The sequence below is a fragment of the Haemaphysalis longicornis genome, unplaced genomic scaffold (genome assembly GCF_048455015.1).
Source record: "Haemaphysalis longicornis isolate Haplotype H1 unplaced genomic scaffold, Haemaphysalis longicornis Haplotype H1 scaffold_1, whole genome shotgun sequence".
Taxonomy (NCBI): Eukaryota; Metazoa; Arthropoda; class Arachnida; order Ixodida; family Ixodidae; genus Haemaphysalis; species Haemaphysalis longicornis.
The window spans coordinates 346,304,722-346,331,017 of NW_027526203.1; the positions used below are offsets into that span (position 1 = coordinate 346,304,722).

At 48.1% G+C, this 26,296-nt stretch overlaps 1 protein-coding gene, 1 long non-coding RNA gene and 1 other non-coding gene across 4 annotated transcripts in view; 1 reads left to right on the plus strand and 2 right to left on the minus strand.

The window, feature by feature from the left end:
- Positions 1–242: 242 nt before the first annotated feature.
- Positions 243–21,882, minus strand: LOC144153582 (S-adenosylmethionine synthase-like). The gene is made up of 9 exons (XM_077685221.1): positions 21,665–21,882; positions 14,667–14,744; positions 14,418–14,540; positions 13,473–13,585; positions 11,989–12,132; positions 11,198–11,416; positions 8,086–8,268; positions 3,420–3,553; positions 243–494 (listed from the first exon to the last, which is right to left on the minus strand). Exons 1-9 carry the CDS (start codon positions 21,798–21,800, stop codon positions 392–394), a joined length of 1,233 nt encoding a protein of 410 aa, XP_077541347.1. The 5' UTR covers positions 21,801–21,882; the 3' UTR covers positions 243–391.
- Positions 16,369–16,450, minus strand: Trnas-cga (transfer RNA serine (anticodon CGA)). Its single transcript has one exon. It is a non-coding gene; the product is annotated as a tRNA-Ser (tRNA).
- A 140-nt stretch (positions 21,883–22,022) lies between the features above and the next one.
- Positions 22,023–26,296, plus strand: part of LOC144153596 (uncharacterized) — a 33,704-nt gene continuing 29,430 nt past the window's right edge. The window contains exons 1-2 of one of the 2 annotated variants that reach the window (XR_013319332.1): positions 22,023–22,215; positions 23,446–23,556. This is a non-coding gene — a long non-coding RNA (uncharacterized LOC144153596). The remainder of the gene's footprint in view (positions 22,216–23,445; positions 23,557–26,296) is intronic. The other variant, XR_013319331.1, reaches the window with a different exon arrangement.

A 26,296-nucleotide genomic window follows, 5' to 3' on the forward strand; every position in this document is an offset into this window, starting at 1 on the left:
AGTCTTCATCATTTTAAGCGCTTACTTGCTGTGTAGGCCGAGTTCATGTTCCCAGTGCATGAGGGACCACAAATAGTTGATCTGACTGAACTCCCCCAGTCCTTACAGAAGCTACTGGGGAAGAGCTTTCCGCAGGGAAATCCTTGACAAAGACTCGTGTCAAGGTGTGTGTGACTTGTCCGTGTTTCTACCAGACTGCGCTATTTTGCACTACCTATCATTGTGCTTATAATTGGGCAACGTTATTCTCATGGCACACCTGTGCCAACATTTCCTTTATTGCATCAACGTGGGCTCCATGGGAGCCAAAGTGGAAAAGTAGCAAAAGACACTGAAGGATGTCTTGTGTAGCAAAATCCCAGGGGAAGAGACCTGCTGAAGTGCCAGCGCCTCAGAGCACTATCTTCTTGGGCTGCTCCCATGTGAACTCCGACCGTCCAAAGTGCCCGTAGGCACTTGTCCTCCGGTAGATGGGTTGCTTGAGCTTCAGTTCCCTATAAAAAATGCACACACATTTTTTAACGTTAGCTGCCACTTGATGCTGGAGATGGAAGGTGAAGGTGAGCTTCATTTCTTTTTTCTTTTGTTCCAGTAACGGCACATTAACGTACAAATTCAATGTTGTGTTTGTGTAGCATGACATTAGAATGTCTTTCAACATCTTGGGTATTTATTTAGATAAAACAACGTCCTTCATGGCCAGAATGGAGTTGAGTGAGTTGCCAAGGGCTAGCTCCTTCAAATAAAACAAGGTTGTATTTTGTGTTCATGGTGCCTCGAAGAAAACTGCATGGCATCACAAAAGGGCCTTGTTGCTAATTTTGTTTGCATTTAATGACACCACAGCTGCGTACAAATTGCTCTGGGCTACTCACCTCGAACCATAACGCCATGCCAGTTATGCAAAACCGCAATGCTAGCAGTCTTCAAATGGACAAGTTACTATACAAAGAGTTCACCAAGTCTGACTACTCAAAATGACGGCTTCAGAACCGGACGTAGGGTTTTGAGCTCAGTTGCATTGATCCAAGGCAAACAGCCATAGTGAGTGCTCTTAGTCTGATTGGTATGGCAGTCATTTCCCCAGCAAAGAGCACAGCATGTAATTTAAAGTGCATTTGCTTTCTTTATGTGATGTCTTTTATAGGAGCTAATAACAAATCAGCGGCTGTCAGCAACAAATATGAAGATAAAAAAAAAGGATCTTGACATAGAATCTGGCTTTAGAAAAAGAAGAATGATCAGGCATGCATAAGTACTGCCATAGAAGCAGCCACTTTAGGCATAGGTGAATTCCAAAGAATGTTGAATGTAAATCCCAAACAAACTGAAAAGCGCCCATCCCAGGCAGACACAAGGAAATTCTGTGTGTGCCCGCAAGGGTGGCACATCTTATATTTGCACCATCCAGGTGGTCGTGACAGAAGTGTCACAGGTGCGAGAAAAGGAAACTAGATTGGAAACTGTTAAACCATGTGGCTTCAAAAAATAAGTTGAGAAACAAACCAGCGAATGCCGGATATTTTTAGTATAACATATTGCCTATATCCATTAGCTCGCACTAAAGATGTTCACTTTGCATTACCCTATGCTGTAATGCACTGCTTAATCGGGTCTTCTGCGATACCTATATGTAGTCCTAAGAATAAGGTGGTGGATACGTATTATGATTCACAATAACTTAACTTAGTGTCGGCAGTCAGCATTACGTCCCAATGTTTGTAAGAAAATATATTTAACTGTACAGCACCCCATAAGTTGATTGTTCCCAATACTCCCTTAAAAGAAATCCTGGTGCACCCTTGGTTGGCAGTATTAGGCATGACAGAGCGACAAAAGACAGGACTGGCACAAGTGGCGAGCGAAGATATGTAGAGTGGAGGGAGATGGCAGACTGCAGTGTATGCACATGATGCCGTAAATGTTGTTTATTGAACCATGGCCTAACCCACTGCTCCCTCCAATGGATCCTAGAAGAACAAGCCACTTTACATGCAGAGGTGGGGAAGTTTTGAGAAGTGACTTCACTTAAAAAGAACAGCTCCCACTCGTATCTTCAATCATGCACACCTCACGAGCAGCAAGCTGTATTGGCTAACCGAATGGGCACATAGCCTGAACACATAGCCTGAACCTGTCTGTCGACATCAAATATTAGTATGTTTATTTTAAAACTTTACTTGGTCATCTTATGTCGCATCTCGCAACAGCTCTGGATCCTGAGGACAAACGACGCGCTAGTTGGAAGGGGGGTTTGAACTTGGCTTTATGGGTTCAAATGTCTTGCTATTATTATGCATGTAGATGAAAACTGATAATTGCTTATCACTTCTTACAAGACAATCTGCTTTTCTGCTTTAAAATTTGAACTGTGCTTGGCAGGCAACAAACGATGAAAATCATGACTTAGCTTGAATCCTTGTGGTCACATCATAAACACATTGGCCCGCCTGCAAAGTGCCTTAAGAGAGAAAGACCATGCTTGCCTAGTTCCCAGTGTACGTGATTGCGGCCACGCTTGTGAAGGTACGGCGTGGAGCCAGGCTTCAAAGCCTTCTCCCCACAATAGTGACGCCCTCCTCCCGTTCTAAGATCGCCGGAAAGAGACTGCCACCCGCATTAAGGTTGGGGGATGAAGTGCTGTTTTTTTTTTTTTTTTTTTGCGATGTTTTAACAACCAAGCTGTGCCTGGTCGAGTCTTTTATGGGATGTGGCGTGGTGACGCAGACGCAGCAATGTGGAGAGGGCATAGCCTAGCCAGGGGGAGAGCAGGCGCCACAAACACGTGCAGCGTAATGGGGAGAGGGAGTGCAGGCGCCAAGCCAGGTTGACGGAGCCAATGCGCAGGTGGGGGGAGTCGATGAGAGGAGTAGAGGAGCGACGGCCAGTTGGAGAGTGCGCTCCCAACAGATGGTTCGGAGGAGTTCTCGAAGGTTCAAAAAATGGGTGAAGTGCGCGCCGGGATCGCCAGCGAGAGTTGGCTCGTGAACGGGCACGGCGTAGTCGGGCGAATCCAGAAGCCCGCGCAATGGATACCAATGCCATGCGCAGGCGGATAGATAACCGCTCAGCCAGTCTTAGCTTGTGCCTAATCTAAAAACGTTGGCTTGTGCAAATCGATCCGCTGGCTTTGAGAAGTTTTATGACGCTTAGCCTTGCGATTAGGGAACTAATGCCAGGTAGCTTCGCTGTTAACTTCAGTGAAGCTATTTTTTTTTCTTTTTTTCAGTGGCAGCTGCACCGAGCATAAACATTTACCCATTCTTGTTAATGTGGTATCGGTAATTTCTATGAAATTGCGATTTTGGTACTATGATGCGAAATCCAATTCCTTGTCTGTAACAGATTGATCTTGGTGGCTACGCTTCACGGAGCTGGCGGAATCATTCCCACATCTGTGATCTGTTCCTACGACTTACTTGATGATCTTGCCGGGCCTGAGGTCGAAATTCTCCTTCACGATGTGATGCAGTTCTCGGGGTGACTTGGTGGCAGTTCCATAGGTGAAAATGGAAATGGAAACGGGCTGGGCGATTCCAATGGCGTACGAAAGCTGCAAATAAATGCGCCCGCGATGGATCAGTCATCGAGCTCGCATACATTTTTAAAAAGGACAAAAGTGCAAATGCTGCCTATAATAAAATGATACATATGCGTTTTCTGCAGGCGCCAGTAAGCGTGCGTCTTGCAACATTACATCAGCAAAGTCTCACTTTCTGTACCTGGGAGACATATCCACCGATGGGCTAAGTATGCATGGCAAGAAAGCTTGCTAACATATAATTGCAGGAACTCCTGAGTGGGCATGGTCGAATAAATGCTGAAGCCGCTCTGCTGCACACCGAGCCCCTCTAAAGTCGGCTTCACTGTTTCAGAAACATGCATTGCTCGGAAGACACTTTCTCAACCAGTACTTGCTGGACGCAAGCCCCGCAAACACAGCTGCACTGATGCTGCACTGCCATTGTTGTGCCTAGCTAATGGAATCTGTGATGTCGAGAGAACTTTCCCCAGCTGAGATTTGTGAACGATCGGACTGGTCTCGAATGGAGACTGACATGTTGCACATGCAGACGATAACGTATGTAAAGAAGGATGTGTAAAAAAATCGATGATCAGTTATTCGTGAATAAATTGTTTAATTTGTCAGAGGTTGTCAATGCTCTTTACTGTCGCCATTACTGATCCATTTTCAAACAAACGCCAAATTTTGGGGAGTATTTGCAGGAAAACCCTGATATCCCCCAGTTACCAGCTTGAAACAAACACCAATTTTAACTCGTTAAGAGCAAAGAAGCTCGTGATGTCTACTGATAAAATAAACTGAGTGTTTTACTTCGTACATCTGTAGATTTAACCCGAAGAAACCCGTATTTTGGAATGGTTATTAAAAAGAAAAGCCGATTTCTCCCCGATTATTAGTGTAAAAAATAGCACCCGATTTTTACCCTTCGATTATAAAAAAAAAAAATTTAAACCCCGAAAACCGACAATCTTAAGAATATAGGAACTTGGCCCTGGGAACTTTTATTACATACCTCCGCAGGACCCCATGTACTCCTAAAAAGTGATATATATGTAGCGCTTTTAAAGTGGGCTTCTCTTCTGCACACGCGTGTATTTCTAGGAAAACATTTTTCTAAGCAGTCTTATACCAAAGCGGGAAAACCCTTGGGTATTTAAGTAAATACCCACGTAAGACTCCATGCACCTATGAGCGCGTTTACAGTCGGCTGTCGTTCCCTTCTTTTTCTCTACTCCCATTTAGCGTCTTCCTCACGCAGTAATTGTCAAATGAACCTTCCTGTTCTGGGAGCGTAATTCACGGTGGTTCGTGCGTGTGATGCAGCGCACGCTAACCCAAGTGCGTGACTGCCGTACATGAGATTATTTTAGCCTGCACCGAATACAGAGCTGCCTATCAAGCGTGAAGATGTGTTACGACACTTTGTTTTTCGAAAAATACTAATCGCGGTGCTCATCGGTACGTTGGGAAGACCATGGCAAGGTGGTTCTAAGCACATTACGAATTTATTGGGCACTGCAAGCATATCAGGGGATAAGGAACCCTCCAATTTCGTTCAGCGATAGATGCGAGTTGCTGAAGGTCCTAGCATACACAATATTTTCTCTGACACTTTGTTTAAACAGGCATTTCAAAGAAATAGTGTGGCTAATTGCAGTTTTTTGCTTTTTTTAAGGCAAATTTTTCTGTGTCTCACTGATGGCGATGTAGTTACGCCAAAACGCCCTGCAGGAAAGCCACCTTTACACGATGGGTTTCCACAAAGGCACATCAATAATACCACGCACGTAGACAGTGGCAGGTCTTTACGCACAACACGGAATAGCACTGGAAGACACATCTGCATTGTAACAGAATCGCTGATGACGATGAACGTTCCAGCATCGCATTCAGGTCGCTCAGCATTCCCTTTGGGTTTGTTGCGCGGGCGTCGGCTTTAGACTTTGGCTGAGCTGAAGCGGACTTTGGCTTCGGACTTCGTCAGTTAGGATTTTGGAATTTGGGAGTGTGGATTTTGGACTCTGATTTGACTCAGGTTGCATGGGGGAAAGGTTTGCGTTTTAACCATCTTTCTGTTGAGAAAGGGGCTCTGATTCTTTTCCCACTATCTGTGGTAGAAGGTGTCGCGCACATACATCGAGCGTGGTTAACCTTCCAGGCACATCCAACGGTATTGCCACAAAGATCTACTACAGTGAGTTTACCTGTAGGTATCAGGGGAGGTACTCGAGCCGGAAATGGCCGCGAACAGAAATCATGGTATAGCGAAAAAGGGCGCGGCGAGAGAGTTTCATAGCAAGGCGTTCCATAACACGAGGCATGCGTTCCCAATAGCCAGGAAATTCCCGCGAATAGAAATCCCATTACGGAGAGGGCGCGTTGGGAAGGTTGAAACGAGGTGTTGCACAGCGCGAACTTAAAACTCGGCAGTAGCGAGAGCTGGCCAACCACGCCAGTACCCCTCCTCCCCCCCCCCCCCCCCCCCCGCACTGGGTTGTATGCAGGTGAGCCCCCAGCTGGGCTCAATAATATCCCCAGTGCATCTCCTTTCCTTTTCACTCGAACCACTTAGTAGTAGTAGTAGATGGAGAGAGCGGAGGAATGCAACCGAACGAGCGAGCATACGTGCAGCAAAATTCACCATGGCCGTCAACTCTCCCATTACGCGGCGGTACTACAGGAACGTGTGGGAGAGAGATCGAAGTCATTCGAAAGCGTAGGGCGAAAGCGTTTCGAAATCATTTCGAGCGTCACCAGGGCGAAATCATTTCGAGAGTCAACAGGACGAAACCCTTCAAGAATGTGGAAAGAAAGCAAAGCGCGTCAAACGCTTAATTTGGTCCTTAAGAAGTTCAGCGCTGAGGTGTCCTCGGACTTCTTACAGGGGGGATGTCTATTTCTAAGATCAAGCAGATCGTGTCCGGCAACAGTCCGAAGGTAGACCAATTTTAAGCGTATGAAAAAACATTCATAAACTTTTTTAAAAAAGCTGCAGGAACTCAGAGAACTGTCTACTACTGCGTAGCATTCTTATGATGTTGTCCGAGAGTGTGAGTTCTTTACAGCCAAATATGGCTCTGAGTAGCGAAAGACGTATTATTTTATTCTTTCTAGGTTTTATTTTGTTTCCTTTTGCCAATGACGTAAGGTATACCATTATAGCAATGACGTGCCTTTACTTCGCTAATTCAGTTATTTTTTCCAAAGATGCAAGACGTACTGCTAAGTTGGTCCGTTTACGCTATTTTTATTCGTATTTCGAACATATTTTTGCCGACATTTTGTTGTTTAGTCTTCGGTTTTGGGGGGGTGATGTATAGGATGCATATTTTTAATTTTGTCAGATCATACTTGTGAAAGTTTATTTTTTCTATTTTTCTTAATTTTTGGTTCATCGAAATTCTGTCCGATAAATTACCTTCATTTACGCTATCATAACCATTAAAGGTGCTACTTCCGTAAAATCTGCATTTTTGTGGAAATGCCGGGCGTTACACTTTTCGCTAATTTTCGCTATTTTTATTCGTATTTTGAATGTCCTTTGAGGACTCTTTTTGTTTAATATTCGGTTTTTGGTGGAGATGTGTAAGATGCATGTTTTTCATTTTGTCAGATCATTTTAGTGAGTTTTATTTTTCTATTTTTTTTAAATCAAAGTTCTGTCCGACCTATTATCTCCATTCATAACGGTTAAAGGGGTTACCTCAGCCAAATCTCCTTTTTTGTGGAAATGCAGGACATTACACAGTGCTGCCTGGGTGGTATCGGCAAAGAATGCTACGCATTAAGAGGTCCTGTATTTTTGACATGAGATGGCTTATATTGCCTCTGAAATAAATGTATCCCAGCAATGCATTTATTTGTGTTGACAGGTGATGTTTACTTTCAGGGCAACGGTGTGATCTTGGTCTTTGTAAGCTGGCTTTCCCACATTGTGTGTTGCGTAGTGAAGCATGGCCATCTACGGAGGGGGTATAGTTACAGCCACACTTTGTACTCCTCTCCACTGCCGCTCCGTCGCCGACTAGTTGGTCTCCCCCACTCAGACATTGCGCAATTCTGCGCGCTCTTCCGCAGCCACCTGTGCGGCGCACTAGAGCGTGCACCGTGATGGTGTCGCCGCGCTATAACAAAACGTCATTGTCTCTGCCCACCAATCGCGTGTGTCCTTTGTCTGGTGCGTAGAGATCGCGCCACTGTCCTTAATTCAAAATAGCAAATCCCCAATATCAGTGGCGTAGCCAGCGGGGGGTATGAACGAAATATTTGCCGTGATGTTCCAACACTGATGAATGAATGACATATCTACGGTTTCATGTTGACTTAGTATGCTTATTTACTTAAAACACGCTTATCTTCAAGTCACGGTCATGAACCTTGTTCTGCACATTGGTGACTTCAGGGCACCAGATAAGCTCTTTCGTGAAGACAACCAGTGCACCGTGGCTTTTACGTTTCTGCGATAAGTAGGAGTGGCAACAAAGCGTCATTTTGGTCTTTGTCGGCGCGTGTGGCGGAGCCGTGTCCTGGCGAGAGGAGCGACGATCGCTGCTGCTCACCTGAACGAGGCAGCGCTTGCAGAGGCCGGCCGCCACGAGCGACTTGGCCACCCAGCGGGCGGCGTACGCGGCCGAACGGTCCACCTTGGTCGGGTCCTTGCCGGAGAAGGCGCCGCCCCCGTGCGCGCCCCAGCCGCCGTACGTGTCCACGATGATCTTGCGGCCGGTCAGCCCCGCATCGCCCTGCGAGGCGCAGAGACACGGTTCCCAGTGATCACTCCTGTGATGGACAACTGACACTTGAACTCTTCTACCACTTTTTAAAAGACGGCTGGCCGCGAAGATTGGTGCGGCTTAAAGAGACCCTGCAACACTTTTTCCAACTTTATTCGAAATCTTCCCAAGGAAGCGGGTTTGATTCCCGGCCGCGGCGGTCGCTTTTCTGATGGAGGCGAAAAGCGAAAACGCCGTGTGTTCGAGATTTCGGCGCACGTTAGAGATTTCCAGGTGGTCAAAATTAATCCGGAGCCTTCCATTACGGCGCGCCTTATCGCCGTCGTAGCGTCGGCGTGTTAAACCCGTGATCAATCAATATTCGAAATTTTAAATGCTTACAGAACGTAGTCTGTTGACGCAGCCAGTAATTAGATTAGAGGGGCGCAAAGTACTTCAGCCAGAAATTACTGCTCTAGCCCGTCAGACAACTTGGAAACTTGCTCAAAATATTTTTCTCTCTTTCCCGGTCTTGGCGTTTTTCGACCGCTCGAATTACGTCATTACAGCGGTGTAGCGGCTGTTTGCCGGCTTTCCTTCAGTTGCAGCAATGAACGCATATGATAGCCAGTTTATAAAGAAAGCCACAAATGCAAAGCATAAACGGAAGGTGTATCTACTGCAACGAGCAAATCACGCAGTGCCGCTGCGTGCTGGCGAAACTATAGGTTGTATTCACTGACGAGGCACCCATGCAGGCAACCATGTGAGTGCGCCGACACTGGTTACGTAGGGCTCCGCGAGATGGCGGTACTTGTGCGTGCTAAGCACATGATGTGTGTTGGACGTTCCAAGCTCTACCCCATCGAACGCAAAGAATTGCGACTACAACGTGAGTGCGATCAATAACATATCTCTGTTGACACCACCGTTGAGAATCGGGTTGAAACAGCAGACGACGCACGCCGGTGTTTTTTTTTTTTTTTCTGCGGCGTGCGGCCGCAATGGCACAAGCCGCGCCATGTCCGTAGTTCTTTTGCCATGTCCGAGGCTGTTTCGATCGTTGCCAGGCAAAGAAATTGACGGCTAAACTTTTCAGAGAAATACCATCTATAGCTTTCGCAGTGCTTCCAGACGCGAAGGATAAGAGTGAAAGCGTTTATCGGAAGTGCTGCAGGGTCCCTTTATAACTATAATATCACGGCATTTGCATTGCCGGGTTTCGTCAATCTTCCGTGTGGAAATGTACCACATGTTATATGTGCGTGGGGAACATGGGTATGCAGGACCAACAGCATGTGTATTTCTGGTGTTTCTAGTTTCTGCTGAACTGAAATCTACCACCTACGATAAACTGTGCCGCAAATAACAGTAAATGTATAAATAAATGTGTAAGTATAAACGCTTCCATGGGCGTGCACGGTGCGAGGTAATTTAGTTGCTTCTTCTCAAGATGGTCCCACCCATTTTGAGAAAGAGGAACCAAAGTACCTCGGAACAAAATTCGCGCGATGTTCTAAGGCTTCTGGTGATCGTCATTACGGTGTTCAAGGCGCGTTGCGGAGTGACAGCGTTACTAGGTGCCTCGGAGGGGAAGTCATTTTCCCGGGACGCTGTTGAGGACGAAAGTGCACCAACATGTGCTGCTTAAACCTCTTTAAAACTTGCTTGATTTCTTTACGTCATTTGCCAATTTTAATTTTGGATATACGCACTAAACTTTTTGCATCACTTTTGGGCGAAAATGGTGTAAATATCTCGTCCCATGGCTGACGGTGGTTTGATTAAAAAAGGATGTAAAGCTGAAAAATGGGTGTAAGGCTGCTGAACACCCTAAAATAAGGCTGTAAGGCTGCTGTGCGCCCTAAAATAAGGATGTGGGCAGCGCGTGACAACGTGGATCGGCTGAGCGCGCAGCACGATAGGGCCGTATTCTGAGTCCCTCCTCCACTCCATTTGCTCCCTCCACTCGGCTCAGGAGAGGATTCCGCAATGCTTATGCACGGAGAAATCGATTTCAAGCATCTCCTCCACTGGATATGAGTATGCGCACCTCTTACTATACCGTTTTAAAGGTGATAGTTTTTTTTTTTTTTCCGCTACTAAAACGCAGTAAAATTGGCGCAGCTTGCACTAGCTGTGCAGGGCCGGAGAAACAGCGGAGCTGGGAGTCGACCTAGCTAGTTTCCCCCTGGGATCCGCTGTCAGCAGGGATTTATACACACCCCCTTAACACACCCCCCCCCCCCCCCCCAGAAGGACTTCGACACCCCCCCAAAAAGATTCCAAAACCACAAGCACCCTGCCTAGGGATTTATACAACCCCCCCAAACATCCCACCGACACCCCCCCCCCCCAAAATCGAAATTCTGCATAAACCCCTGGCTGTCAGTGCGGGAGACCGACTGGAACGGCCTTGTAAAATCCGGCTAAACTTGGCCTCACCCCTCAGCACTCAGCCTAGCCTAGCAAGAACATCGCAAAACCTAACAAAACTTAGCAAAGCCTAGCAAAGCCTAGCAAAACTTCGCACAGCCGGAAGAAGCTATAAGTCGACCCCTGCTCCGCCGTTTCTTTTGCAACGGAACACCCATTTCACATCGTTTCAAGTTCACCCCACAGAAAACCGAGGGTGTTGCAGTCGGTCAACGCCCTTTTTGCCACACAAAAATGGTATAAAGATACAAATGAGAGTGTTAGAACTTAAGAAAAAGGGTGTAACGACTTCCCAGCACACTTATCCCACCCATAATGCACCTTTTTTAGGCGATAAGGGTGTAGAAAAGTTTAGTGTGTAGATTCGCCGCGCGCTGTACGTTTGGAAAAGTGCTACTTGTGTCGGCACGCAACCTGCAAGGTCAGGTAGGCCCCCAGCAAGCAGCAACCTCAATACATTTCTCTGGTGAGAATTGTGCGTAAGTACCCCTTCGCTCATTCCAAGCTCTGATTGTTCGCTCACCATAGGTCCTCCCTCAGTGAAGCTTCCGCAGGGGTTGATGTGGAAAATAGTCTCCTCGTCCAGGTACCGCTCGGGAACGACGACCTTGATCACCTGCTCCATCACTTGCTGCCGGATGTCCTCGAGTGAGACCTCGTCCGAATGCTGCGTCGACACGACCACCGTGTGCACGCGCTTTGGCACCGTGGCGCCGTGGCGGAAGGCGTACTCGCACGTCACCTGCATGGCGGAGAAAGCGCTCGTACAGGGGAAGCTCGCCCACTCGCCCCCTGATGGCCTGCTCTTTCCCCGGTCTCAGGGGTGCTCGAGACATTTGTGTGCATATTCACTAAGAAAGCGGGGATTCCTGTGCGAAGAGGGCGGGCTGTCGCAGGTGTCATCCCCGTGCACTCACTGGGTGCCTGTGTGTGGGCCCTATAGGGGACTGCAGCCATTGCGCTTCATAGCTTGGCTTAAGCTTCAGAGAAGGGCTCACTCAGAAGACGGCTATATTACGCCCTATAAATTCCACGGTGTGCCTTCCTTTTCTTCGCCATTGATTCTGATAGAGTGTGGTAGGACTGGTTGTTACTTGCAACTCCTTGTTCATTTTGATAGTTTACATTCCTGTTATTTGCTTTATATATATGCCGCAGCAATTTTGCAAGTTAGTCCAGCATCTGATGACTAAAACATTCCAAATGCCACTCTTCCAGCTGGGCGGCGAAAAGGAAGGCCTTTTGCAGCCTCTATTGACCGCAGACAGGCTTATGGGCGTATTTGCGGGTGGCCTCGCAAGTGAGTGGACCCACCTGGGACTTGGAATCGGGCCTGGCCCACCAGAAGGTGCCGTTCCTGCGCAGCTCGGCCAGCCGCTCGTTCAGCTTGTGCGCCAGGACGACAGTGAGCGGCATGCACTCCGGAGTCTCGTCGGTGGCGTAGCCGAACATGAGGCCCTGCAGGGGGAAGATACGGGGCCAACAATGGGCGTGGTGCGCTTTACGGCGGGAGCAGAAGCAGCCAGGCGCGATGGGAATAATAATGAAAAGAAGTCAGTGCCATTCCACTCCGTGAAGGTTCATGACCCACAGAGTTGTTTGCGGGTGATTGGTTGGCCACAAACTCCCGCTCAAACCTCGCCGTCGCGCCGGGGAAGCGTTCAACGGAATTGTAGACGCGCCGTCGTCTCGCGTTTTCCGCCTCGCGGTATTTGGGGTCCCGACGAGCATGGCGTTACGCTCGGAGTCCGAGACCCGATCATCGTCGGCGGTCTCCTTCCGCCCCGTTCGCGCCCGTTGGCGCCAACTTTTTTTTTTCTTTATCAGTATAGGCTTCACTGTGCATCACACAATGTGGGAAAGCCAGCTTACAAAGTCCTTACATTCGGCTTCACTTTTGAACACAAATGCATTTCTGAGAAGCCATTTCTTCAGGGAGCATATACGCCGTCTTATGTAAAATATGACGCGCCGGAGGGGAACAGGCGGCCAAAGGGAGAGGGTGTACCGAAGTGAATTGGAGTGGAGGAGTGGCTTTTTCTTGGTCTACGCACGCAAAAAAAAAAAAAAAAAAAAAAAAGAGAGAGAGAGAGTTTGCCTATAACATCTCCGCTGTAAAAAAAAAAGAAAAACGAAGTGTAACCGCATCCTTTGGCCGTAAATGCTTTATGTAAGCAGTATAGCGAACTTTGTCGGCTACCATAGCGGAAATAAGCCGGCATCGGATGTGAACCCCATTGCAAGACATTCTTGCAGAATTCCACGAATGCAGTGGGAATTTCTACTTTGTTCTACTCATTAAAGTGCGGTGCAATGCCCTGTTGGTCAACCGTTAAAAAAATTAGGAATTTTTTGCTATGAAGAACCACGCGGAACGTAGTAAAATGCAGTTCTTAGAGTTAGGCATGCATATTCGTTTACGCTGAGGTAGCGTAAACGTTCATTACGTTTAGAAAGGGCGTCGTTTCTTTTCTTTTCTTTTTTTTGAGAAATAAGCGTGCTATTATTTGAATGCCGCGTCGGTGAATCGGTATAGTTTATGCGCACGGAAATGAACAAACGCATGCGTGCAGTTTACTATGGGATGAAGGATACTTATGCTGGAAGCTTTTTTTTTTTTTTTTTGACAATAAATAGAAGTTTTCGTTTTTTAGAGGTGTAACCGAACATTTGAATAGCCGCATGGCGAGGAGTCGTGCACCGGCTGGGCTCGTTTATTTGCGTAAGTGCCGAATGTCGTCGCGCTATTTTCCGTGCACGACACGACGCTCGCAAGCTGGCGAAAGAAAGAGCCTCACCTGATCGCCTGCTCCCAGGTCTTCCTCTTCGCGGTTGTGGTGGACGCCCTTCGCGATCTCTTGCGTCTGCTGCTCGATAGTGACGACCACGTTGCATGTCTTGAAGTCAAACCCTGGAGGGAAGGCGAACTTGTAAGTAAACACCCTCTCTTTCCCCTCAGCGGCAGCTCTGTTTTCCAGGGTGTTACGGGGAACTAGAAAGCCGTTATGCTTGGGACCTGGAATCCGCGCTGCGAAAAACTGAAGATCAGACCTTTTTTTCAGAAATTTTACAAGACAGGACAGAGGAGAGATACATTAAAAAACTTAATTTCCTTAAGCGTCCGTCCGTCCTGTTCGTTTTCTGTCGTGCGTCTTTTTTCTTGAAGCGCTGACCTCCGTTATGATGACTTAATTTCCTCCTCGCCGCAACTGTTAGCCGCCGATTTACTAAGAGTAGATGAAGACGAGAGAAATACACTTATCATGCACCATAGGGGGCCTTCATGTTCTCCCCGAACTGCCAGTATATGGTAACGCTGCAGTGTACAAAGATACGCAGAGTATTGCGGTGGGGCTTATCAATGACTTAATGCTAGTAATCTCGCGAACGCTCTTCGAGATATGTGGCGAAGGAGCGAATAAATATGTGCATCGTGCATGTTTTCAGATTTTCAGACGAGGTGTCTCATAATTGTCGTAGAGAAGACTAAAGAAAATGACTTAGGAGCACGGTTATTTCAGAGCAGCATTGCAGGCAAAGGCTCCCGCATATCCCAGACTGATGTACCTCCATCTCAAAGGGTAAAACACGTACAGCGATGAAGGGGTGCACAATTTTTATGCAGTTACTTTTGTTTTTGCAAGGGCTTATAAATATTCTGGTGAATTTAGTACCGGTGCATAAAGAGGTGTGACCTGGTTATTGTAGCAAATTGGCGACCATATAATAACGGTAAACGGTACCTTTCGAAGAATCGTCGTAGCCGATGTGCTTTATGGTATCTCGGACAACCCTCTGATAGTCGATAGTGTGACATGATGTAATTTCGCCCGCCAGTAGGATCATGCCTGTCTTTGCAACCGACTCTGGAAGAAAAGAAGGACAAAGGGATTCCTTGCTTAGTGTTTCCTTCAACAACACTGTTTAGCTGTAAGGATGTAGTTTGTTTATTGAGCCTACTGATAAAGCCCGGATAGAAATTGCGTACATACCACAGGCAACTTTGGCCTCTGGGTCCTTGCTGAGGTACGCGTCCAGTACTGCGTCGCTGATGAGGTCGCACATCTTGTCTGTGGACAGAAAGTAGGCGGTACAGTAATATTTTTTAAACCTGGACAGTATGAATATAGAAAGCGCAGAATGTGACCAGACTGGTAAAGAAAGGTTTTCACACGGGAAAGAATATGGCTGTTTTTTTTTGTTTTTTTTAAGTTTACAGTGGCAACATTTAGTGAAGTCTTGGTAGGGCTGAGTCAATGCATATGGACGCTTCGCTTGCTACCCGTATTGCACGGACCGCTCCGCAGGCTACGCTGGCTACGCTGGCATTCCACGCAAATGCGGTAACCCGACTATCTTTCCCGGGACGGCCTATGTCCTGGCCAATCCTCTACCCACCGACGGTTCGTACTCTGCATCACTCTTCTTACCGCTCTACCGCTTTCACGCACCTTGTACTTGTGAAGCTTCGTGCCTCAATCGGCAGACTCAAGCACCCCCCCCCCCTCTCCCCTCCTCCTCTGTATACATCGATCGCCTCGATCACATCCTGGGAGATCTAGCTGTCACCTTCACCGACAGTAAACGGCCGGGGTTATGGGCAATTGTAAAAATACATTATGTCGCGAAGTATTACCGTACGTGTGCACGTTGCACTTTCGACTGAAGCGTGGCTCCTTTCGGTCGTAAATGTGTACAGATAATTTAGGAAAGGTGCAGAAGTGCCTCCGTTTAGAGCTGGCTCTTCTGCATAGTCTATCGTTCGTACTTCAACTGATAACTGTAATAACGTGTGGTGCTCAATAATTGCCCATGGGTTCTTGCAAGGAAAATCATCGATGATGGGACACGAAAGGGTGAAAACATTTTGTTTTAAATTAGATATCATGCCAGTCGTAGCTATTTAGGCTCTGGTTCGATTACGAACGATGCTCTGAATATTTTAATATATATAATTTAAGATGGCGTCTCTTTCCCCCGTTTCCTCACTGTTTGCGCAATTTTTCGCATATCATGCCAGTAGTAGCTGTTTAGGCTCTGGTTCGATTACGAATGATGCTCGGATTATATTAAATTCCGGTGGAGTGTCGTTAAACCGTACCCGCATAAGCCGTAGTTTCTCTTTATACGTAGTTAAGCCGAATTTCCGACTCGGTTTCCCTTTAACCTAGTGCCGGTTAGTACGTACTTTCTTCGCGTCCGCCTCAGGTACGGTTTAACGAGGTTTCACTGTATATAATAATTTAAGCTGACGTCTCTTTCCCCCGTTCCCTCCCTGTTTTTGCAATGTTTACGAAAAGATCACGCCACAAAGGGAGCCGACCAGAGCCGCCCTAGCTGCCGCATAGTGCGAAACGGCGGTGAGCAAGCCGACCGAGCAGATGCGATGCTGTCACCTAGAAGAAGGGGCAGAAAGTATGTGCTGTAAAGTATACTGCTCTCGCACGGTGTCCCGTGGATGTCGCAGCCAAACTATATACACGTCAGTTTTTTTTTTTTTTACTTGATCAACGTCAAAACTTCAACGGCTAACACGGCTCAGAATAAGGCACAGATAGCGACAAAACAACACAGAGTTGGGAAAATCCTGAGATTGTATTCTTGAATTTGCGAAATGAATAAAATGCCGTAACACACAACAGACCAATGACTACGGTTTCTGAATTTCAACGTTTAATGCCAAAAAACATAGATCGCAGCCGACAGGATTCGAACCTGTGCGGGGAGACCCCAATGGATTTCGAGTCCATCGCCTTAACCACTCGGCCACGACTGCGAAGACAATGAAAGTGAAATCGGGGAGGTACAAAAAGCTTTAAAAAACCCTAATGTCGCTGATGTCACAATGCGGACGTATTGAAGAAAGCGGTATAAACGCATTGTACCGTGGGAGCTGGAAGCGATGTTTGAGACAGAAGGCACTTGTCGGCGCATAAGTTTGACGGCACTGACTGAAGTTGCTCCTGGTATTCTAGTCTGGGCCTATGATATACAGCAGAATCTCGTTAATTAAACCGTACCCGCATAAGCCGTAGTTTGTTTTTATACGTATTAAGCCGAATTTCCGACTCGGTTTCTCTTTAACCTAATGCATTTGTATAAGCCGTAGTGACGGTTAGTACGTACTTTCTTCGCGTCCCGTCACTGTATATGAAAGAGGTCCAGTTTTAGGGCGAAAACATTCTTCACTCCTTTCACCATGTTTAAATCGTTCACTCAATAAAGCTTCCCGAATGTTTTGGTTTAAAAGTCGCGTGCACAAAGGTTGATGTGCAAAGGCCGAAACCTAACCAGCCATACTGCTGGCGTGGCAGCGGGGGGGGGGGGGGGGGGGGGGGGGGAGGAGCACGCGAGTATGCCGGACGACCCCTACGTTAGGCCTAACGTTACGCTTTGAGGTCTAACGTCGTCGACCGGTACCCGGAGCTCGACACACTAAGTATGACGTTGTTTGCGCACAGCAGAGGGAGAAAGTGTCGAGGGTATGCGACGACCCGCGCAGGTCCTAACGTCACGCTTTGAGGTCTAACGCCGTTAACCGGTAACCATTAGAGCATTTATTTGAAGATCTGTTGTTGGATTTGTAAGAATGAGCGAGCACCTCGTCCCTATCCCTCGCGAATTTGAGGCTGGGCCGACGCGCACGCCCTGCCCCGGCTTCCTGTCTTGCCGCCAGGAGCAGAGGCAGGCGGTGAGCCGCGCTTCGACTTGACGTCACCCTGACAACGTCGGCACCGTTGCGAAGGCAGCTCTCTCCTCTCTCGAAGGCAGCTCTCTTCACGCGCTCTCTCCACTCTGTCGGTATGTGCTCTTCTGTCTCTCGCTCTGTTGGCACGCGGACCGACGCAAAAATTTTGCCGGCATGCCCCATCTATTGCTCACGCGATAAAAATGTTACCGTCCTTCAAATGGCGGTATGCCGGTTGGCGTCGTAAGACATCAGAGCGTGACGTTAGGCCTAGGCTACAGCTCCTACCCGACAATTGCTGCTGTTATTCTAGCGAAGTGAAACAAACCCACAGAGTAGCACATACCCGCAGTGGTGCAGTTGACAACGCTTTGTAAGCTGAAATGTATGCTGCTGCAGCGTGCATTGCCACAGACGCTACCGCACCAGGCAATCAAGGAATGAATCAATCAATTACTTTGAGCGCAAGCACTATAGGAGGGTAGACTTCGAGAAAACAGCGCCCGTATACCCCAAATACTATGTGCGTACTCTGATGCCTACCAAATTGTTTCATACCCACAAAGTAGCACATACCCTGTTTTATCGGCAGAAATGCATGCTGCTTTCCCACAATACTTCGTTACTGGAGCAAACAAACCGCCCGCGATTTTCTTGATTTCTGGTGTATGGTACTCTAACCAAAAATCACGGTTGTTTTTCGTGGGTATCGAAATGATTCGATTCGGCGATTTCTCGACCTTCAGCCTGACAATGTGGCAGTGCGCGTTAGCAAAGTTGCGCCACGACCCGTCTTCCAGCCAGCGGACGCGGTTGCAGGGTTGCACTATCAGTGTTGTATGAACAAATAGGCGCATGCAAAGAAGATACGCCGGAGAGTTTGATTAGATAGACATTTGCGGAACTGCGTTTGTTTCCCCAGGCGCGATAAGTGGACCCTCGGCAGCACGTCTCGCTGCAATAGTGATGTAGCGATGAGATGGGAAGACAAAAGGAGATATAGGTCCCTGAACAAGCACTTGCCGTCCGGGATGTTGTGCTCAAGTGGAGCAGGCTGGAGAGCAGGCATGGGGGCTCCCACGCGACTGCAGGGAAGGGTGCAGGAGCCGCCTTATCGTCACTGCGGGCGCACTCGAATTCGCGCGGACGCTAATGGGAGCATGGGTTAGGCAGGCTTTTGATTTTTGTTGCTTTGGAGGGAAGGGAGGCGATCTTAGCGTCAATAACGTCCACAAAAAAATAATAAAGGGCGATAGATGAAACATTTTTTTAGATTTAGTATAGCTGGCACTCAAAGGATGTTCCCGTTTCCTCTGGCACGGCGTACAACAGTTGTTGCCACCTTCGGGGCCACATTACACAGCTGTATGCAGCCCGCCAGGAGTCAGTGGGACTGTAAGCAGTAATACGAGTATACGAGCGCGGATGCGAAGTTTTCAACCAAGAAAATCCGCTAGACATCGCTTCGAATCGACAAGTCACCCAAAGTTGACGAACATATTAAGAAGAAATGGAGGTTGTTACTACTTGTGCCGATGATAAATCGTTGGCAAAAACACGGGTTAAATTTTTTTCGTAGTCAAATTATCAATGTGGCGCAGTCATGGATCTTTTCATCAGTCTTTTTTTTTGTGGTAGGGGGAAGTTGGTTGGGGTGAAGGATTCGTATTCGTCTTGTGGTCTTCCAGTGATTGATGATAATGCGTAAATTTCTGAACAGGGCATATTTAGAACGTCTGACCAGAACGAATGTGTTTCGGCCCCAGCGAAAGAAGCCCCGACTGCGGAAAAGCACACTCGGCGTACGGGTTTTTACGTACCACGCGTGTGCAATGGAGCTGAGAATGAGGACGCTACGTGGTTCGACTCCAGCCGCGTGAGCTGTTTTTACGATGGAGGGGAAAAGCAGAAGCGCTCTTGTGTACGAGATTTTCACGCACCTTAAAAATAATCAGGCGGACACGATTGATCCGCGGGCCCCCCTCTAATGCACCGCTTTGCCCAGGTGTTTTGTCGGCGTGTCAACCCCCAATTCAAACTAAATGATACTTAAATTTAAGTGAGTGAGTGCGGTCTGCGAGGTAACTGTATAATTTTCACAGTGCGCGCCATACACGAATTGATGAGCGAAACAGCATTCCAGTTACCAGTCATAGATCGAATCTTGCCCAAATTTGATTCCATTTGACAATGCCTCTTTCTCTCTCTTCGTTCACTCTTGTGACTAGCACACTGTAGGAGGGGGTCCTAACGCAATCTTTGTTAAGCTAACGCCCGGAGTGATTTCATTTGGATGGACCGTTGCGAGCTCTTTGACTCCGTCGCTTCTGTACACTTCACACAACCGTTAGATTTAGTGAAAACGAGTTTAGCTGAACCATCCAATCTCCATTAATATTTTTTTTTTGGCAAGCTACTGAGGTCCATAGTTTTGCGTCTTGAAGGATAGAGAAAACTTTCGACGAAAATTGAAACTATATGGCGCAGTTACTATTGTGACCACCACGTTTCTCCCGCCTTCTCCTCCTGAAGTTCTGCAGCATAATCATAATTATACGATATGAGCCTCAGTAAACATGTATGCGCATGCAGCTAGCCTCACGCACACGAAATTGCTAACTCTAATAAGTATAGGCAGAGCCTGTACTGCGTAGAGGATTGTCGGTTCGCCTCATGCATAAAGGATTGGCTTCAGGGGTCTGCCGTTGCGCGCGCATGACGTGCGAGTTTCAACACCTTCAGTTTTTTCTCTCCCTCTCTCGCTTTGGGTATCGAACGCACTGCTTCAAGAAAATTTACAAATTGCATCACTTCTGCTGCGCTGCAGATTCTATATATGCGCCAGAGGGCATTATTTGCATATTTCGGGGCTCGCGTAGTGGTGGGCTGTCGAATAAATTTCGACCACCTGGGATCATGCTGGGGATCTTTAACGTGCCCCGAAATCTCGACACACGAGCGTTTTCGCTTTTCGCCTCCATCAGAAAAGCAGCCACCGCGGCCGAGGTCAAACCCGCATCCTCGGGCTCGGCAGCACAACGCCTTAGCCACTGAGCCACCACGGCGGGTGCCAGAGAGGATTGCAACGGGAGCATAGCGTGTCACTCAGAAGGAAGTACCGGGCAGATCTTTGAGTTTCATTCGCAAAGATATGAGCCGTTTAAGACATACGATTCAGCGAGATGTCGTCAAGACGAGCGGCCGCCTCATAACTTATATTGTTTCTCACTGTTGGCTTCACTGAATACAAACGCCCGAGTTACTCTTGTATCTCGCGCCTACGAAATACGACTCTTGCTGCGGTTAGGATTGAATCCGCGTTACTGGGGTTTGCTTGAAAGGTTGCTGCCCCGACTCTTCGCTTGTAGACATATAATCTGGAGTATACTGGAAACGCCTTCCAGCGTTTAACTACAAGGACGAGGGAGTTTCTCCTGGTGTGTCAGTGCAAATATTTTCTATTAAGCAAAATTACACCTTTGTAAATACAACATCCATGTATTAAAAAAAAACCGAAAGAACGATAGCGGGTAGCAGCACCATTGTGACATTTTCCGGCTATTAAATGATTTCCTCCCCGTATACAGTCTTCCCGTGTGCGTCCCAGGGCTAGCACGTATCGCAATTACGGCAAGAGTTTACGCGAAATAGCGAAGAAAAATGACTTGAAAACGCAAAAGAAGCACGAAGCGGAGTTGAGCACTGTTGATCGAAATTTCTCTGTCTCAGCAAGTTCTGGCACCTGACCTCAAGAGAAAAAAAAGAAAAAAAAAGGCCTACATTACTACAGGATGACACCATTTGCTTGCGTTTTTAGCTATGAACATACCCTGAAAACCCGACAAAGGCTAAGCTCAAGATCTGGTCCTGTAGCATAGAAAATTATATTCGCGGGCAGAGTCCCTATATAGCAGCATGATAAACTCTCATTTCCGTTATAAGAGCTTTGAAAAACGAACACGAGAGGCCGCCGGCACGCCTATCGTGGTCAATGAAAGCCCAGCACAACGCATATGAGAGTCTAATCAAGCCTCGCTCGTGGCACGCCTCTATCCCGGTAATAAGATCCAGCAATATAATGCTTTGTTCTCTCAGCTCAGATGCTTCTCAAGAGCACGCGCAGTGTGCGAAGCCACCAAGACCGCCAGATGAGGCACGCCTTTGAGTGCGGGGAAAGCAAGGAAGGGGTTGTTCCAGAGTCACTGCCCGAATTCTGACGGCCTGCGTTCCGTAGTGAGGGATCTACGGAGACGCTGGGCGTCCATCGGCGCGTGCGCCTCGCGTTTCCCGCTTTTTCCTTACCGGGGTGTCCCTCGCCGACGGATTCCGAGGTGAAGAGGAAGCTTTCCTCTTCGCCAGGCATCTCTTGCTGGCCGTCGGCAGGGCGGACGCTGTCGACTACGCACGAGGTACCGTTGGATCCCTGTAGGGTGCCCATCTTGCTGGTGTGGCGCGTTGAAAAGAGCCTTCGTCGAACTCGCACGCTATCGACGCTTGGCCGGTGCTGATTGGAGTCCTGCGTGCCGTGTTCCTTGCTTTATACTAATCGCAGGCGCAACACGATCACGTGGCGGCGGGATCGGCGCTTAACGTGCCTTCTTCCGCTGGCCTTATCGTGCGTTTCCCTTCTCTGCTGGTATTCCCACCGCGGTGGCGAGGGCCGGCCGCTGTCCATCTCGCTCTCCAGTGCGAGTGGGCTCACGTGAAGACTCGAGAGCTCCTCGATCGGCTCGCTGGGCTCCTCTTTTGCATGTGATTGCCCGCCTTTCCCCGTTAGCGTACCATTTGGAGTGTTCCGACTCTGGTGCGATTAATTTGGAGAACTGGTTATTTGTTGGCCCAGGCAAGAGATGGTTTGTGGAATTTCTCAACGTATGCATACAGCTCATACCGCGCGATTTTTTTCGTTTCGTCCGTGCGAGTCCCAAAACGGACGCAATCAATGCGCGGAGGAGTACATATCGGAAAATGCGCGTTGGTGAAGATTTTAACGCGAAAGCTTTACTAGCTTAGTCGAGTGAGTTTCCCATGCGTGACTGTTTGATCTTGAAGTGAAAAAGTGATACCACGTGAACCGCCGCAGCTGCAGCCACCGCTGTACCGACAACCGCCTCGCCACCTGTGCCCACGTGACTAACCACGTGACTCACCTACGGCGCCGCTCTACCTGCTGCCTCGCAGTTTCTCGCTATAGCCGGGCCAGTGCTTGAGTTCAGCCGTCGTGCGATGGAAGAAGGAAGCAAGGACTCTGGCCCATCTGTGCCGAGCTGGTTATGCATAACTGGGCCTATCCGAGCCAAGCCAGAGCCATTTTTTTTTTCGTTTCGTGCTTGCGCCGCAGAGGGAATAGGGGGGTGAGTGTACGCTATGGCCTGACGTTAGGACTAATGTTGCGCTTTGAGGTCTAACGGCGTCAATAGGTACCCGAATCTCGCTCTACTTACAGCAAGTTCGCCTTTGCTTGGCTCATTGTTGCGATCAGCGTTAAGGCTGCCTAACGTTAAGCCTAACAAATGCGATGCCACAAACCCGGAGAGGTGTACTGGCCAACGTTTACGCCCGGGTACCTTACAATGAGTTTAACGTTGCTTGGCACATCGTTAGGCTCAGCCTAACGTTAAGCCTAACAAAGGCGAAGGCACATACCAGGAGAGGGGTATTGGCCAATGCTTATCGCCCGAGATTTTTTTATTTTGTGCGAGTTCCAGAGCTCACATAAACTTGCCAGCATTAAGTACCCTGCTGCAAAGTTTTATTTGCCCCAAAATATTTATACATATATATGTATACATTGATGATCACCCAATAGGGGCGATGACATCACGACAAGGAGGAACATGAAGAATAGCGACGAAAATGTCAGTAATAGCTTCGATATAGTATGCCATTTGGAACCTCTGTTCATCTGCTAATAGGCGGGGGTTTTAAACACTTGCGTAAGCGCGGAAGGGGAGTGGGGTAGTGAGGGTACCGCGACCCCCCTATAAAAATTATTCTTCCTCGTGTGTGTGTGCGTGGTGGGGGGGGGGGGGGGGGGGGGCTACCATCAAATAACGACCACCCATACTATTTTTCTGTTGTAGGCTATGCATCAAGCTCACGCGGATTTGACGTCTGTTCTCACCACAACGATCAACAATTTTGATACCCGTGAAGAAAAACAAGAATGAACCAACAGCCCGAAGCTAGGTCAGGTAAAGCACGGCATGCCGAAAATTTTTGTTTCAATTAAGAGCTTTTAGGTTTTTGTTTTTGTTTTTTACTGTTTCCTCATTTTATGTTCTCCCTGTCCCTTTCCTTGGTGTTTTAGAAAAGATGGAAGTTCTGTGCCCCTTGTATTCAATCATGGCTTCAGGTTATGATTATTTGCCGAAACGACACCGAACGTCAAAGTGGCATTCTCTCAGTAAATGGAGATGTTCCCTAGCAGTGGGTAAGGAGGAGGGTTGCGTCCTAGTAGGTAGCACTGCCAAGCTTACAGTACTTTGCACACGTATATTTTGCGCTCCGATTTTTGTTCGCGAAGTAGTGAGTTCTGTTTTCTACGATATTTCGGCCACTGCCGAGGGTCTCCCCCATAGGTTGCGCAATCCCTGCAGGTATCTGATATCTTTGATAAGCGTCAGGTGGGGGAACGCGTCTCGACTGACACTGTTGCCCACTATCGCCGGCTGTGATTGGGCCGTCATTGATGGCGAGGCCTTGCTTTGTTAACGTCAGGGTCAGTCGATAGCCCTTTGGGTCTGCCGTTTAGTAGCCCCACGTTGGGGGCGCGGCGTTAAAGTACACTAAAATAGTTAATGGCTGCTTTGGTTCCTTTAGCGCGTATTTCGAAGAGTCGATCAAGAGAGTCTGTTCTTTTAATGAGACATAGACGTTGAGAACAAAGAAGCTGGGCTGATTACTGCAAGCAGGGATGATTTCAGTGAGTATGCGTGGTATACGCTCGGTACTGACCGCCTGGTTAACTGCCGTCGCTTTGATACCAATTTTCCCGCGTTAATGTGAGTACTTTCGGAGTCTGCGTACGGGAAGCTGATGTATGCTTTCAGTTTTGCTTTGACTTGTTTTTCTTGTAGTGCCCGTGTCTAGAGTGGGCGCTTATGAGCGTCGAAATTGCAAAAGGGTTCCAAATTTCTGTCGGTAACTGCGACAGTTACACGGCCAGAGTCGGATAGATTGCTTTTGCTTTCTTTTTGTGTGTTGCCATCGTTTGTTCAGTGCTCAAGAACTGGGAGAGGGGGTTGGGGGGACGTATTCGTATACTCGGATATAATCAGTGTCTTGGGTGCTAGCCCGGCCCGGGAGCCCGGATATGTGTGGTAGGGTGTGATTGCCTGCTTGTTTTTGTCTCTCATCTGTTGCCCAAGTTCTTCGGTTAGTTCTGTGAATATGCATTGCAGAGTATGTTTGATTTACTCAGGACTGAAGCTGCTGCCTGCTTTGTTTGGGCTTTGTATTCGATCATTTGTCGTACCTGCGTGGTGGTGGCGCACTTAGTGGAAAGCTGATCGGCGCGTGTTACGCGTGGCTGTTGCATACGGAATATAGGGTGGAGTGAAGGTAAAGTGGGAGGAATGGGAAGCCACTCAGCCCAGCTTACTCTGGGCGCCTTCGTTAACTGCCGGGAGCTGACCGCCGCGACGACGACGACGTCGTCTGACCAGATACTAGAACGCGGCGGCGTTTTCAATAGCAATAGAGACGCCGTCTTTGGATAGGCAGCGCTATGGCCCCTGAGCACGAATGAGTTCAAGTAGAAATTTCTGCTGGGCTAGTCGGTGATTAGTTTCCATGGCATGAAGCGCAAAACAAAAACATGAACGGCGAACACGAAGGCGGGACAATGCTGCCCAGTCCACTTTGTGTTCACCGTCTCTGTCTTTTCGTGGCGCTTCAAACCACGGGAACGAAGGAGGTCGTGGCGGTTAGCTTCTTCGTGCAGAGGTTTAGCACCCCATTTCACGATCATCTTCTTGCTCTTCTGAAGGTAAAGAAAAAACACATTTTAAAAGCATTCAGTCGCCGTTCTTCCTGCTTTTCATAACAGACGAGCGCTACATACACATCTACATATACATGCACATCTACGTACACAAACCGATTTAAATATTACGTAGAGTCTGAATGTTTGTAATACAACTGTTTTGCTACCAGAACACTGACCGAACAATATGGATCAAAGTATTTCGCTGCATCATGTTCATCGTCCAATAAAAAAGAAATAAAGCTTCATTTGAAGGCCTTCGAGAATGAATGGTCATGTCGACCGTCTCCCTTGTGAACTTGAGGATCGGCCCGATGCTCACACTTCAATCCGACTTCAGAAGTCCGAAACGTGGCATTTTTTGCGAGTCCCTCGCACACCGTGCCTACCATGCTTGGCTCCAAAAAGGTCTCAGTAGTCACGTCTACTCGCTTTAGCAGAGGGCATTGGCTGCCTGTCCCCTCCTTTTGACTTTTGGTACACACCAGTATCGGCATTTCGTCGCCGCCGTCCCGAATACTTCCTTTTTTGCCGCTGGCTGCAGGCTCGATTCTACTTATACAACGCGTTGAAGCGGGGACGGTCGTCACAAGGCCCGTCGAGAGCGCTTTTCCACTTGTCTCCATGGCAACGTAGCCAACGTCGCGAAGGCAGCTCTCTCCACGCGCTTTCTCCACTGTGTCGTCCTGTGTTCTTGTATCGCCGGCTCCGTCGACGGAGAGACGTGAAAATGAACAAAGCGAAACGAAAATTTTGCCGACATGCCCCATCTGTTGCACACGCAGTAATTTAAGTCACCTGAAGAAAGCAAAGGAAGGAGACAGCGGAAGTGGCTTCTGATCTACCCCTGAAAAAAAAAAAAAAAAAAGCCTCACAGACGGCGCAAATGCTTCGATCCCCTACGTCAGGAGAATTGTGCATGCACCACCAGAACAGGTAACAGACAC